At 43.1% G+C, this 15,569-nt stretch overlaps 1 protein-coding gene across 4 annotated transcripts in view; it reads right to left on the bottom strand.

Moving 5' to 3' along the window:
• Positions 1 to 13,782, bottom strand: part of NPRL3 (NPR3 like, GATOR1 complex subunit) — a 115,432-nt gene extending 101,650 nt beyond the window's left edge. Inside the window, exons 1-3 of one of the 4 annotated variants that reach the window (XM_044978988.1) lie at positions 13,602 to 13,782; positions 8,816 to 8,885; positions 2,109 to 2,147 (exon numbers count right to left, since the gene is read on the bottom strand). In XM_044978988.1, the coding sequence (XP_044834923.1) occupies positions 2,109 to 2,147; positions 8,816 to 8,885; positions 13,602 to 13,719 (227 nt within the window). In that variant the 5' untranslated portion in view covers positions 13,720 to 13,782. The remainder of the gene's footprint in view (positions 1 to 2,108; positions 2,148 to 8,815; positions 8,886 to 13,601) is intronic. The other 3 variants (XM_044978984.1, XM_044978986.1, XM_044978987.1) reach the window with 3 other exon arrangements.
• Positions 13,783 to 15,569: the final 1,787 nt, after the last annotated feature.

The following is a 15,569-nucleotide window of genomic DNA, read 5'->3' as shown; positions in this document are numbered from 1 at the left end:
TCTTGACTGTGGGGCCCCGACCCACCATACTGGCTTTTGTCACTTCAGGATTAAGCTACAACATGCTCAACATGGATCTACACAACCAGGCCATTCAGAAGGTAAAGTTGGTGCAGAATACACTGTAATCTGCACTGGCTTCTGGTTGGCTTCCAGGTGGAGGTCAAGCACCTGGTTTCAACTATAAAGCCCTCAATGGTTTGCAACTGCCTACCCGAGAGACAAATCTTTCTCTCTCTGAGAGACCAGCACAGATGTGATCAGCTGAAGCACCTGAGATACACAGCCCTCTGGTTCCACGGAAAGGAGTCTGGTATTGTAGCAGGGCCTCTTCAAGGGAATGAGGGGTCTTTGACTCTGGATCCCACTCCCCCTTAGTCACACAAACTGGATTTGTTAACCCTGATGACACACTGCATAGCTAATCTATTTCCTTGGGCTTTTACAGAGAAAGTGGACTGAGGGGTTTATCAGTTTTTATTATTCCAGCCTGGACTGGTTTGTATGAACAACACAGTGGGCTCCAGATCCAGGACTGGGGCTCCAAAATGCTATAATTACTATTTATATTAACATTTTTGGAATTTTATTTATGTTTGTAAAGTCAATGGGGATTGATACTTCAACTGACAGAGCCCTAAAGTTTTGTTTGAAGTTGATGAGATTCCACTCCTAGGCAATGACAGATCGAGTACTTGTGCAACCATGTAAAGCCCTGTGATTTCTAAAGGGGAGCAAACCCTTATTGTACCAGGGCACAGAACAAGCAGGATCGAACCATAGAAACTAAAGGCCTTGGCTACACTAGGGTTTGGGCTTTTTTTAAACCAGAAATCTCTCACGACTGCTACCACCAGTTCAACTCCATCAGTGGTATCAACAGTAGACAATAGAGCGGTTAATGCTGGGAGCACTAACATTTGCTGGCTGCCACTATTGCTATCACCTGTGGAACTGAACCAGTGGTAGCAACAGTAGTTTTATTTTTATTTTCTTTTGGTGGAGTGGAAGACACCCTCAAACAGACACAGCCATCTGAGCCCAAGAAGAGATTCTATACCATGACTGACTTATGCCAGGTGTTCAAATGAGTAGGGAGAAAGATTCTTAGCTTTCCTCTGCTATTGTTTGGTCAAGGCAGAAGAAAACTGCATACAATACAGCTGCAGCTCTTGAGGGAGCAATCTCAGGTTCCTGTGCATAGTGGCTATGCAGCTAAGAGAGTGCCAGACTATTTTGCATCGCTCCTGCTCTGACTACTTGCAGCTGTCTGTGAGGAGACCTTGGAATTTATTCCCTCTTACTCCAAGCCAGCTTCTTCAGACTCTGTTCCAGCCTCCAGATATTATTCTCTTCCAGGTTGGAAGGAGCCTCTCCCCAGTGTGTACAATTTCCACTTTCTTGTCACTCTGACACACTCAAAGCGCTCTCAAAGCCATCTCTCCCTTCGCTAATCTAATTATTTTAATTTCTTTGTATCAAAATTGTGGAAGCTTAAAAATGATTCTTAGGAAGGACACATTAATTCAAAGTGGGGCACATGTAAAAGGGCCCTCTTTGAAATACTTTGTGACACGAGCCCAATGGCTAGTTGTCCTTCCTTACACAGTGCAGTGACTAATACAGTAAGGCTATCATGGAATTAAATAACTTTACGCATTGGACTATACTTCTAAGTGATCAACTGCTAGTCAAAAAGAAGTTGATTTAGGGTTTGGTAATTAATACTAAGATGAAATGTGTGTTTGGTGATATATGACCCCAGACCCAATTCCCATGGAGCTTTCTGGGGGCACTGCAGCACCTTCATTGACACAGGCGTGGATTCTTGCAGGATTGCCTACTTTCCTATACTCATAGAAAGGATAGTATGGATCCACCCACTCAATATGTTTTTGTGCTACCTGTAGTGTTAATAGGACCTTTTCAAATCACCTAGCAAGAAACCTTGGCAATACAATTCCTACGGACACTGTGATTTAATATAGAGTTCAAATTAACTCAGCGTTCAGTGTAAAATGGAAATCAGAAACAAAGCACAATTAAAGGATGGTGAGAAAAGAAAGCCATTCTAGACAGATGTGATTGTTTAGAATGTTTGCTCTTACCCTGAAACCAATTGCTCATCAGTTAGAGGACATTGCTCTCTGAAATGGGAACATGGGCATAAACACAAAACAAAAACAAAACAAAAAATACAGCAAAAGAATAAACCAGGCAAAGTAACACAAGATACACAAAAGTGACAATATTAAAAATGAAGATGGACTATTAAGGGTTAAACTTCTGTACAGTAGAGATAACTTACATGCAAGAGTAAAAGCAAGCCTATGGTAAGGGCATTGCTGGTGCAAATTTTATAATTAATGCTTACCTAGCATATTCTTACCTAGAAATTGCAGAAAAACTAGCACTGATTTCAGAGGAAGAGATTCCTTAATTGTGTTTCCTGGAACAGATTGTTACTGGTGTTTACAAAAACCCATCTGTGTTGTTTAAAGTTGCACACAGCATCATATGGCACAAACCCTCCTTGTTGTCAACTTGTGAGGCACTGGCAGTGTAGCTCAGAGATTAGAGATGAGACATAGGACACTGAGGATTTTATGCCCATTTGTGGCCCTTTGGATGGTCTTGCACATGGAACTGCTGCTATTGCCGAATAAACACATCTCCCCATATGAGATGGGCCAGATTCACAGCAGTGGCAGAGCCAGTTCCAGCCAGTTCCATCCCTGGCTTATTTCATAGCCAGGACCAGTCACCAATCAAAGCCTTAAAATGAGTAAGATGACAAGGGTTTTGTGGCAGAGGACATGAAGCCCTCCATTTGATGCAGAAAACAGAGGAGGCACTTACTGACTCTGCTCTCAATTGCAGCTATTCGTACACTATGGCAGCAGATGCTCCTGCACTGGCTCCCAGATACCAGTGGACAGAGCAAATAGAAATGCTTCTCTCTCAAGAATAAAAATAAAGGGTATGTTTCCAAAGGTGGATGGTACAATTGAAAATTTGGCCAGATAAAGTCATGGCTGCCTTATACCATGCATGTTAAAAGCTGTACCTGAGATCAAAATGTCAACTCGGATTCTACTGGAAAGATAACTCAGCCTCCTGCTGGACACTTTACAGCAAAGAAAACCAGGGGCACCCTACAAATGGGAGAAGTGTCACAAAAGAACGGAGAAGTGGAATCATGGGATGGGTGTCTAAAAGGATGGATGGAAAGCCAGGGGCCTCCCTTCAGTGAAGCACCTAAGAATACATGCAAGGGGTACCAGGTAGGTGCTTAACAAAAGGAAAGAGAGGGAGTATATGGAGGAGTTATCAGAGGGGAGCAGGTGCCGGTCAGGAAGTAGGGAGGAAAAGATATGCACTTCTGAAGGTGAGAGAGTCTCACTGGAAATGCTAACAAGGGAGTGCATATAGGAGTTGGTTCCTATAATCAGGAGGGAAGGGCCTGCCACAGTAACCTCATCACCATAACTCGCTGTTATAGCACAGCTCAGCAGTATCTTACTTTAACAAGTTTGAGCTGTTAAAATAGGTATATTAACAAAAGGTACATACAAGAGACCGACAACCTTGATATAGGGAGAATGCTCCCAACAGCTGGGGAGACATTCTCATGGGTTTTTATAGCTCTCACTATTGAACCAAAGACTGAAGCAGCAGGTATGGGGCAAGAGGACTGAGCTCCATGTGGTGAAGGGTAAAGGAGTATGAGGAGCAGAGAGAGAGGGTGCTGGTTTCCTGGTACTACAGTACTAGCATTGCCTTATCTGTATCAGACTCCTCAGCTCAGCAGACAGTTGTGGATTTCCCTCTGGAAGGAACATGCTGCTGTAGTTGCTTAATGCTACAAGGTTTTGAGAGCCAACTTTTTTTTTTTTTTGTGCAAAAGCCTGTTGCTGACACAGCAATCCTTGAATGTGCTGGTTGTCCCAGCTGAATCAGCTTGGTAATAGCTGGAAAGGAATTCCTGACTTCCAGTCTGGTGCACAGAATTCTATTATGCCAGAAATTTAGGCCTTTTCTACACTTACATTTTTGCAAATGTAACCATACCAGAATGGTTAAACTGACAAAAAATTTCTCACTCTAGATACAGTTATATTGGTATAAAAGTGCTTACACTGGTATAGTTTATGCCAGATAGGGTAAACAGAGTTCCTGTTTTTCAGATTTTCATTCATTTCATTCTTGGGGGTTTATTCTTAACAATTTGAGTTTTATGTAGATGCCCCAAAAATGTTTTTTCCCCCCAGAGCTCTCTCTCTGATACTGTAATAAGTTTTTTGGGGTACTTCCCAAAATTCTTGTATAAACAGGATCTACTTTATGTGGCTCACCACTTTGGAGAGGAGAGGTGTTTTAACTGGGTTATTTGGGTAGAGGGGAATAGTCGAAGGCTAGGAGGAAGCAAGCGGAGATATTTGTCAGGCAAAGTTTGTTTTTCTAGGTGACTGATCCTACTAGATAGCTTCCCGAGAGAAGGTGACTAACAATACAATGCAAGTATTTTTGCTACTCCAGTTGCTTCTGAAAAGGAGATGAAATCCCAGACTAAGCTATATTAAAATAGATTTCAGGCTGAGAGTATATACCAGTAACTGTGGGTGAAAGCATCACAAGAATACTGTAATTTTCTCAAAAACAAGCATTAACAAACCCAGGAAATTCAAGAGATAAGTCTAAATTTTTTTAAAATCCAATTATGTTAAGGTATGGAAATACAGCATTCAGACACCTAAACCACCTTAACTCTCTCTGCAGTAATGATAAAATTACAAAGCAAATCTAATCTTCAAAATCAAGTTATTCTAATTTGTGACCACAAACACAATTATTTCACAGCCTCACCAAATCTCTTGGTGAAGCTAACGCCAACAGTGAGGATTGCTACTGCTAAAACCTAATGAAGTAAATACTATCCTCTTTCCACTTTAGGAGCACTTGTATTATGTACTGATCTATAAAAATATTGGCAACTTGTCTCATGCTCCAATTAAAAATTTTCCTGCTAAATGCAGATTTGATTTTTTTCCCCAGCTCAAAGGTTTGATTATAACGGAGTTATGTTCACTGGAGTGCAATTAAAGGTATCACACTGGTTTGTCATTTAAAGGAAAATGTAAAGTATATACTTTGAAAAGAACAGAATTAACTGAGGAAAAGCAGTAGGCTAGTTCACTGTGTCTGTCCAATCTGAGCTGTTCACACTATCTGTTCAAAAACTGGTGACAACGGGAAAAGGTGAAAAGCTGCTATTTGCAGATGATGTAGTAATAAGGGCATCCTTAAAAGGTGACTTAGGGAAAATAGTAAACCAGTGGTATGACCAGCTAAGCAGGCATCAGACAAAAATAAACATGAGTAAAATTAGGGGGTCATGTGGGTCAGTAGAGATGCCACAGGGAAACTGGATATAGAGATTAATGAAGTACGACTAAACAAATTGACCAGTTGAAGTACCTCAACAGTGAGCTTGAATGAGACACAGTCCAGAGTGGGGAGTGCTGGAACAACATCTCAAGTGTTGTGCACAACAAGCATATGCCTCTGAGACAAAGCCCAACTTTATAGAACAACAGTGCACCCAGCAATGCTGTATGGTGCAGAAACATGGGTGGTGAAGAGGCAGCAGATTCAATGCCTACAGCTGTTCAAGGTAAGATGTCTTTGCACTATAAAAGGAGTTAAACAAAGTGACAGATTTCAAAATGAAAGCATTCGGATGGCAGTCAAAGTCTGATATGGCTGACAAAATCCAGGAAGTGTGACTTCCCTGGTTCAGACACATGCAGAGGATGAATAAAGAGGAACAGACGAAGATTGAATGGGATGACAGTATGGTAGTAAACAGACCCCGTGGAAAGCTGAGGAAGTGATGGATGGATTGCATCAAAGAAGATTAGGGACGTAAGCAGGTGATCTTCGGCTGTCCATGGCAGCACTAAGATAGTGCATGTTTGCTCAACGACTTGACCCCAGATGATGGCATAAGGGGAAAAAGAAGAATCAGAGTCACAATCTATTGAAAGATATAGATCTGAAAACTGGAGCTATCCGGCCATCATATTTCAAGACAAAAATGCAAAACAGAAGGCATTTGTATGACTTTATATTTGAAGGAAGTAAAGTTAGTGCATTTCAGGAAACAATTTGAAAACATTTCGTACATTAATAGCACATGCAGTAATTTGATGGAAGAAGTCACTTGTTGCTATAAGCTATTATTTCTGCGGATGGGGATCAGTCTAGCCATTGTATCAGTTCTTCAGCTGTAGACAAGAGCTTATCTCTTTCCTTCCATTAGCATGTGAGAGGAAAGTTGTGAAAAATGTGATTAATGTGAAAAATACTGATTATTTTGGGAGCCAGAGAAGGACTTAGGCAAAGGAAGAATTAGGCCTGGTCTACACTGGGGGGGGGGGGGGTCGAACTAAGGTACGCAACTTCAGCTACGCGAATAGCGTAGCTGAAGTCGAACTACCTTAGTTCGAACTACTTACCCATCCTCACGGCGCGGGATCGAAGTCTGCGGCTCCCCCGTCGACTCCGCCACCGCCGTTCGCGGTGATGGAGTTCCGGAGTCGACGGGAGCGCGTTCGGAGTTCGATATATCGCGTCTAGATGAGACGCGATATATCGAACTCCAAGAAGTTGATTGCTACCCGCCGATCCGGCGGGTAGTATGGACGTACCCTTAGACTCAAGTGTAATTTCAGAAAAGGACTTTGTCACAGCTAGCAGATTTAAAACGGAGCCACCTCTGCACATTTGAATGCAGATGCATAAGCACAGAAAGAGCACTTTCATCAGGTCTGCTAGATTAAAGAACCTCTACTATCCAAAATCTTCTCCATATGTAGGTACTTCTACACCATGACCAATAAGCTACTTACATTGAGCTCCTTAAGTATTTGAAAGGCATGTTTTCCAGAGTTCACATCATTCTGGTGGCTCTTTTCTGGACATTCTCCAATTTTTCAACATCCATTTGAAGTGGACTCCAGAACTGAACACAATATTCCAGTAACTCCAATTGTTTGAATCTTTAAGTACATGTTTTTTCCTTACAATGACCAATAATGTACAAAGTCACAATACAATGAAAACTGGGATTTGGGAGATTTTGGTAACTCAGCTCTTCAAGTGCATTACAAGTTCTCTGAGCTCTGTTTTTGGGTCTCATGTTAGTCATTATCTGTAGGAGCCAATAGCTTCCCTCTTTTCTGGCATTCTGAGAATTCTTTGAAATGCCAAAAGCAGCACAACACTCCCTTGCTTTACAAGTATAGTTTACAAAATACTAGGACCAAACTTTTTAACAGTAACTTGCAAAAGCAACCTGAGTTAACCAAAGAAACACATGCTGAATGGCTCCACTAATTTGGCTGTGCAGAAGGTTTAGCACAGAACTAAATACTAGTTTTTAAAAAAAGTTGTTTTTAGCTCCCATGGAGTCTGCTGCCTTGTACTGGATTCACTGAGGACATCCCAGATTGCAGCGTTCTAAGACACCAAAGATACCAAATATCAGTGGGGTAGCCGTGCAAGTCTGGATCTGTAAAAAGCGACAGAGTCCTGTGACACCTTATAGACTAACAGACGTATCGGAGCATAAGCTTTCGTGCTACAATACATGCTCCCACGAAAGCTTATGCTCCAATACGTCTGTTAGTCTATAAGGTGCCACAGGACTCAGTCGCTTTTTAAAGATACCAAAAAAGACAACACACAGATTTACTGTAAGTTCCAAGCAAGTTGTGTTTTTCTCATCTGTAGAAAACTAAAGCACTGATGCCACCAAGACTTATGTACTTGCTTAACTTCACTACCATGAGCTGTTACACTGATTTCAATGGGACTACTCGTGGTAGTAAAAGTAAGCATGTGCTTAAATCTTTGCAGTATCGGGACATAAATTTCCCCTTTTGCAGTCCAATTCTGCCAACTTCTCTCACGTTAAGTAGGATCTTTCACTGTAATTAGTCTAACTAATTTCAAATAACACTCTCCTCAGCAGGAGTAAGGGTGACAGAACCCGTCCTTTTACTATTTCATAAGATTTAAAAAACATGCCACAGGGAACACCAACTTAGCTAAGGATGAGCTCAGGACACCTGCTGACTTTGCCAACATCTGTGACAGCCCAGAGTGATAAATTTTGTGGTATGCACAAACCAGAACAAAGCAGGAGACTCGTCATGAAGAAGAATGTTTAAAAGATCAATTTAAACTGAATAATACGCAAGGACACTCGGCACTTCCAGAGTACTTTTCATCCAAGGATCCCAAAAACATTGTTTAAATTTCAGTATCCTTATGAGACATCACTTCATAAACAAAGAACTGCAGCTACCTCTGGGGAAACACACCAGTTTATTTGTGCACAACTCTACATGAGAGTTAAGGCAGCAAGTGAAGAACACTACATCCAACTGTAACTCCCATCTAGAGATGCAGGTAAGTAGAACTGAAATCTGACCAAGGCCACTGGATTAACACTCCTATTTTCAAAGAGTGGCATGGGCTCTTTAGTGACCAGAAGGGGTTAGAATGTCTGATTTACATCTTGCCCCAAAACCAGCACCTTCAGCAGCATTCTGACTCCCATGAGAAGTGCCTGGTTAGTAGGTGCATCCAGCACATCTGTCTGAGATTAACTCGGTTCTGAGTTTTTCTTCGCAGATCTCCTTTCATACAGTACAAGAGGATTTGCCTACTCAACTAGTGTGCAAGAAAGGAGAATGGGCCATTCTCCTCCTCTATTTTAAAACGTTTGGTTGAGGGGAAATTTCCTTACCTGGAGTCTCCATCTTGGTCTTCTGTGTTGTCATTAGTGCTATTCACAGCATATCGGCTCCTTGGCTTACCTGAAGCAAATGGAAAAGAAGATAATTTCAAATCGCTTAACAGGGACCTCGCTTCAAAAAGAAATGTGTTTGTGCCTTTTTCTAAAGGATGTACTAGGAAGGCCCAAAAGTGTTCTCTTTAAAAAAACAATAAAAGCCCTTTCTCCCTCCTTTTTTATATTAGACACATCCAGCCTTGACTTCTCTGTTTTTTGCTCCAAGACAGTCTAAGAAACAGGACCAGAAGCGTCCTCAGCCTTCATCTGAAGATGAAGGGGTGCTGAAACTTTCACAAAGAGAACTTATTTCCCAAGTATCTGGCAGAAATATGAATTAAATAGGTATTGAGCAAACAAACAACTTTTAAAAGTTTGATTAACTCCCTTCCCTTACTATTGCTCAGGTGTCATTATCTTTGTTTCTGATGTCACAAACCAGCAAGCTGACTAGCCTCTTCAGAGGGTCCTCCTACACAGAGAAAGAAATCTAAAGATCTAATGCCATCAACAAGAATGGAAAAAAACAAAAACAGTTTTGAAACAACTTTCAGCTGATCTTGGTAAATAATGCAAAGGAGGGTTTAAATATCTTCTCTCTTGGCAAATCACATTTTAACACCTACAACGGGGTGTTAAATGCCGTTTGATGACATTGGAAGGTTAGCACAAAGATCAAGGGTAAAATATGTGACCTTTAGATAGCAAATAAGCCTTTAGTTAGTATCTGCTACTTGTTAGGTGCTTTGCTGTCTGACCTCCTGTATATCACAGGCCACTACCACCACCACCACCCAGCACCCACATACTAAACCCAACAACTGAAATTAGACCAAGGTATAATAGCCTTCAGGAAAACAAAGCATTCTCAGAACATATGAAGCCACTGGAGACTCTCTCACACATTTTCAGCCTACACAGAATAGATTTTGTCGAGATTTTCCAAATCTATCACATGATCTTGCCTAGGGGTAGTTAAAGCCAGCCATTTTACATCCAGGAAATTTCAAAACAACAGTCCAGCTGGGGTGAAAAAGAGGACACAGAGCTGGGCATTATGTGTACTGATGGCATTTGAGCCTAGAGAGTTGAAAAATCATCCCTGGAAGATCTAACAGATGTTAATTAAGGGCAAGGCTGACCTCTCATAAAGGAACACGATAAGTGAGTGCTCTTGAGAAGAAGGGTGTGTTTCTAGTGGGAACCTGCAGGGATCAAGTCTTGATCCTATACTATTTATCATTTTTATTAAACGACCTGGAAGAAAACGTAAAATTATTACTGATGAAGTTCGCAGATGATACAAAAAATGGGGAGTGGTAAATAATTAAGAGGACAGATCACAAATACAGAGCAATCTGGATCGCTTGTTAAGCTAGGTGCAAGCAAATTATGAGTTTTAATGCAGCTAAATGTAAACGTATATATCTAGGAGCAAAGACTATAGGCCATACTTACAGGATGGGGGACTCTACCCTGAGAAACACTGACTCTGAAAAAGATTTGGGCATTGTAGTGGATAATCAGCCAAACACGAGCTCCCAGTGCAACTCTGTGCTGAAAGGCCTAAAGCAATCCTGGGATGCAAAAACAAAGAAATCTTGAGTAGGAGTAGAGTGGTCATTTTACCTCTGTATTTGGCACTAGTGCAACTGCTGCTGGAATTCTGCATCCAGTTCTTGTGTCCACAGTTCAAGAAGGATGTAGATAAATTGGAGAGGGTTCAGAGAAGAGCCACAAGAATGATTAAAGGATTAGAAAAGATGTCTTATGGTGATAAACTAAACAGACTGAGCTCCTTGAGTTTAACAAAGAGAAGGTGAAGGCATGCCTTGATTACAGTCTATAAGTACCTGCATGAGGACCAAATATTTAATAATAAGCTCTTAAATCTAGTAGAGAAAAGTATAACACGATCCAATGACTAGAAGTTTAAGCTAGACATACTCAGACTGGAATAAGGTACATTTCTGATGGTGGGGGTAATTACCATTGGAATAACTTACCCAGGGCCATAGTGGATTCTCCATCCCTGACAATTATTAAATCAAGGTTGGATGATTTTCTAGAAGATCTGCTCTAGGAATTATTTTGGGGAAGATCTCTGGCCTGTGTTATACATGAGGTCAGACTAAATTATCACAAATCCTTCTGACACTAGAATCGGTGAATCTATAAAAGGAAGCAACTGTCCATCATTACCCTTTGGCGGAAAGAATAAAGCAATCAGAAGGCTTCTTCCACCTCAGACAGATCTTGAACATGAACCAGCAGCATTCTACGGTAACAGACTGAGGGTAGGTCATAGAGAACTTTTGTCTTCAGCCACAATGACACTGTGCATCAGATCAGGGTAGAGGTGAAATTACTATGCCTTTAAATGCTTTACATTTAGACCAAACATTAAGACCAGGCTCTCAAAATGTCAGCTCAAAAAGGAATTTGCTTTAGAATGATGAGTAACTGGGAAAGGAGGGAATGGAAATTGAACTAAGTGTACTAGAACATATAACTCATCATACGTGCTTCTCCAAGCTACATTCAATTGTGTGAATAGATCAGATGCTTATTGCACTGGCTTCTGGGAACCCTTTGGATAAAGATAATTTATTCAAGTGAGAAAACAAAAAAAAGAGTGTTTAACTTTTGCAAATGGACATTTTGCTGGGTCTTTCTCCCATCAACCTTTTGGAATCCTGGTGTTGTCAACTCTTACAATTTTATCATGAGTCTCACAATATTTGGTATTTTTCTTCAAGTCCCAGTTCCTGGAGGCATGTGATTAGGCAAGAACCTCATCTTTCATTTAAATACTAAATAATACCTAGCTCTTATATAATTCTTTTCATCAGTAGATAAATCCCAAAGGACTTTAAAAAGGAGGTCAGTATCATTATCCCCATTTTTATAGGGGAACTACTGTCTTTTTTGTTGTCTGTTTGGTGCCTAGCACAACAGGGGCTGCTCCAGAACTGGGATTCCTAGGCACTACTGCAATACAAATAATAATGACGTTGGTTTCTAGCCCTTCTAGCTGCAGCTTTAAAACGTTCAATGTATAGAATCATAGAAATGGAGGTCTGGAAGGACCTCGAGAAATCATCAAGTTCAGCACTCTGCACAGTGGCAGCACCAAGTAAACCTAGATAATCCCTGACAGGCACTTGTTCGACCTGCTTTTTAAAACCTCCAAGGATGGGAATTCCACAATGTCCTTTAAAAGAATACCCCAGAATTTAACTAGTTCTAAGTGTTTCCTAATATCTAACCTAAATCTTCCTTGCTGCAGATAAAGCCCATTATTTCTTGTCCTACCATCCTCTTTATAAGAGTCCTTATATTTGAAGACTCTTATCAGGTCTTCTCTTGGTCTTCTTTTCTCAAGATTAAATATGCCCAGTTTGTTAACTTTCCCTCACAGGTCAGGTTTTCTAAACCATTTATCATTTTTGTTGCTCCCTTCTGGATTTTCTCCAATTTGTCCACATCTTTCCTAAAGTGTAGCACCCAGAACTGGACATTACTCCAGCTGTGGTCTCCCCTGTCTTGAGCAGTGCAGGACAATTACCTACATACATACAACATTCCTGTTAATACACCCCAGAATGATAGTCTTTTCTGTGTTTGGTATCTGGTCTCCATTAGCCTTTTTAGTGAAGACTGTAGCAGTATAGGCATTAAACACCTCAACCTTCTTGATGTCATGTTAGCTCTCCTTTTTCGCTAAGCAGCAAACCTACACTTTCCTTTGTCTTTCTCTTGCTTTGAATGTATTTAAATAAACGCTTCTCTCTAACTTCAACTTTTCTATCATCACTAGTGGTTCGACCCAATCTTTGTGCTACGTTTCCTGGGATGAAAGTAGTAGGAATTAATCTCTTGCTACTCCCAGTCACAACAGCTACAGTTGAGTGTTCTTTTCCCTCAATGAATAGAATTTTGTGTTCTGAAAGAGTCGCCTTCTGCCTGATCATGAGCATATCATGAAGGACTGGAAGTAACAGACACACAAGAAGACTCCAATGAGTGCAAAATTACAACAAGAAACCAAGACGGATGTAGATGTAGTGCTTCATAGTAGGCTTGAGTAGCCAACTTAAATTTTTGTGATGATTTTAAAACACGAGTTAAATCTAATAAAATGGTAATGAAACATTTTTCAGTTTTACTGTGGTGCCATACAGCCCACCTTTGCCTTCCCGGTCTCAACCCTCATCAGCTTCATCCAAATAGTCCAAGACCCCTCCTAATTTCAATTCCTGGGGAAAACACTGCCCCCACCTCTCCTGAACTGAGATTTTCCTCTAAGATTGTCTTCCTTCGGGATCTTACCCACTGGTTCTCAGACTCTGTCTGCAATTATGGAGGCCATTGTCCTTATTCCGCTGCTCTCCCACCTTCCTTCCCTTCACCTCAGGAACCCCAACATTGCCCGGCCACTGGCCCCCTCACCCCTCCAGCTCGGCTCCCTGCCCCTCAGCGCTGCCGGGCTACTCCCCAGGGCCAGAGGGCCGAGCCCCCCTAACCGGGATTGGAAACGAGCCCCTGTGTGCCTGGGAGGGGTCCGGCTGCTGGCTACGCTGCCAGGCCGGCCCCCGGGGGACCGGCCCACACAGCGCGAGGGGCGGGCTCGGGCCGCTCTGCGCGCGACAGGGCCCAGAGGACGAGCCCAGAGGCCTAGTGGCCCGCTCCAGCCTCGTGCGCCCGGCCGCCCGGCACGTGGCCCCGCGCCGTCACTTACCGGCCTGGGCGGCCGGGTGCTCCGGGCCCCGCTGGAAGGGGAAGCGGAAGAGCAGCTTGTTGCCGCGGCTGCCCGAGCTCACCAGGATCACGCTGATGGGGCTGGTACTCTCGCCCATCCCCCCGCGCCGGCTCCCCGCGAGGCAGCCGCCACTCCCCCCTCCCTCACAGCTCCCCGGGCGCGCGGCAGCCGCGGGCCATAGAGACGCCCCAGTTCAGTAGCATAGAAGGGCCCTAAAGAAGCAATGACTGGCGGACTTCCGGTTCCGCGCATGCGCTGAGTGGCCGCGGTTCGAGCTGCTCCGGTCTATAGGTCGCGGGCTGCCGCGGGCCGTGGGTGTGGCGAGAAACGAGCGACGCTTTCCCCGAGGCTGGGCCCGCTCGTGTGAGGCATGAGATCCCCTCCCCCGCGGCTCTGCCCGGGCCCGCGCGAGAACCGGACGGGGAGCTCCGCCGCAGGCAGGCCCAGCGCAGACCCGTGCACAGCAGCCTGTGCGTATCCTGCCGCTCGGAGCCTGGGACCTGCCCGCCACTGCAGCGCCCAGCCCAGCCTGCGGGACCCTGCAGCCGCTCACCTCCCAGGTGCTCGCGCCCCTCGTGGCGCTCACACCCGTTTGATTCCCCAGCACAGTTCCACTCACCGGCCCCGGCCCTGCAGCATCTCCCGCCATCACCCAGCAGTGCAGCAACGCCAGGCTGGAGGAGAAGACCTTGTAGACTCTACACTGAGCTGGGGGGTTAACCACAGCCAGCAAATACAAACTTAAACACACCAGCCCTGGTGTACATTAGGTGTTTCACTTTGTACTAATGAATATGTTATAACTGTGATTTTCCGGAGTACACAAACCCATGTGGCCAGGATTTCAGTACTTCCCTGACTAATGTCTAGCAGAAGCATCACCCGTTCTTTCTCCATGTCTCAGCTCCTTTCCCCAAATCCTGTGTCATTGCCTTTTGCCAACAGATAACATAGCCACCCATGGGAGAGAATGCCTCCAGATACCCTGCCCTAGCACAAGGCCTGTGACCCTCACAATGGGACTCATTTCATATACTCCAGACTGAAATCCATGGGGGAGAATTTCCTTTATCAAAATGTGACACATATCTGCTGATACTTCCTTTCCTTGGATATAGCATTCATTTGAACTGATCTTATTGCCCAAACTCCACTGTTACGATCTCTCTGGGTTTCTGTGCACTGTGGGTCTGACCCTCTGATTTAGCTTTTCTTACCTAATGCAATCCCTGTTGAATTTATACCTTTCTCTAGATCATTAATGAAAACATTATTGCCTGTTGTAGGTCACTTGATACTACTCCCCTTACCATTAATCTTTATTTTCAGTTCTCTGTTTGCCAAACAACTTCCAGTTGATATTCAGGAATTTTAATTGGGGTCAGGACAATGTCCATTATCAGGGATTACAACTGAAAAGGACCTGTATTTTCATCTGGATACCTCGCATAAAAACTCCTCTGTATCAGTTTGCTATGTACAGCTACTTTAATAAAGACTAAGCAGGCTTTGAGCAACAAAGTAATACATACTTAATATGGATTTAGCTCTGCAGGATCCCCTCTCAGAGGTTGCATACAAAAAGAAATGGGTGGCCAGGGGGTGGATGGACACACTGCTGAGCGCTTTATCTGCCTTGCCATTCTCTGTGAGGTGGATGATAAAGATTTTAGCAGGAGTAGATGTTGCCCAAGTGAGATATTTGTTTGAGAGTGATTAAAGAGCAGGTGTATTATCTCCAAAGAGCATTCTTTGTGCCCTGAACTGTGTTAACTGTGCTACAATTTCCCAGTTTGTCGTCTTTGAAGCAAAATATTAATTTTAAAAGATAAGAAATTACAGAGATGCTTGTCATTTACATTTGGGAGAGGTTGTAGTTAAATTACAGCAAAATGTCTAATAAGCCTGTCTCAGGGTAGCTGATCCATCAGAGGCTCAGGCACCCAA

The sequence above is a fragment of the Mauremys mutica genome, chromosome 11 (assembly GCF_020497125.1).
Source record: "Mauremys mutica isolate MM-2020 ecotype Southern chromosome 11, ASM2049712v1, whole genome shotgun sequence".
Lineage (NCBI taxonomy): Eukaryota > Metazoa > Chordata > Testudines > Geoemydidae > Mauremys > Mauremys mutica.
The sequence above is the reverse complement of the archived record's forward strand: the minus strand, read 5'-3'. Positions and strand labels throughout refer to the sequence as shown.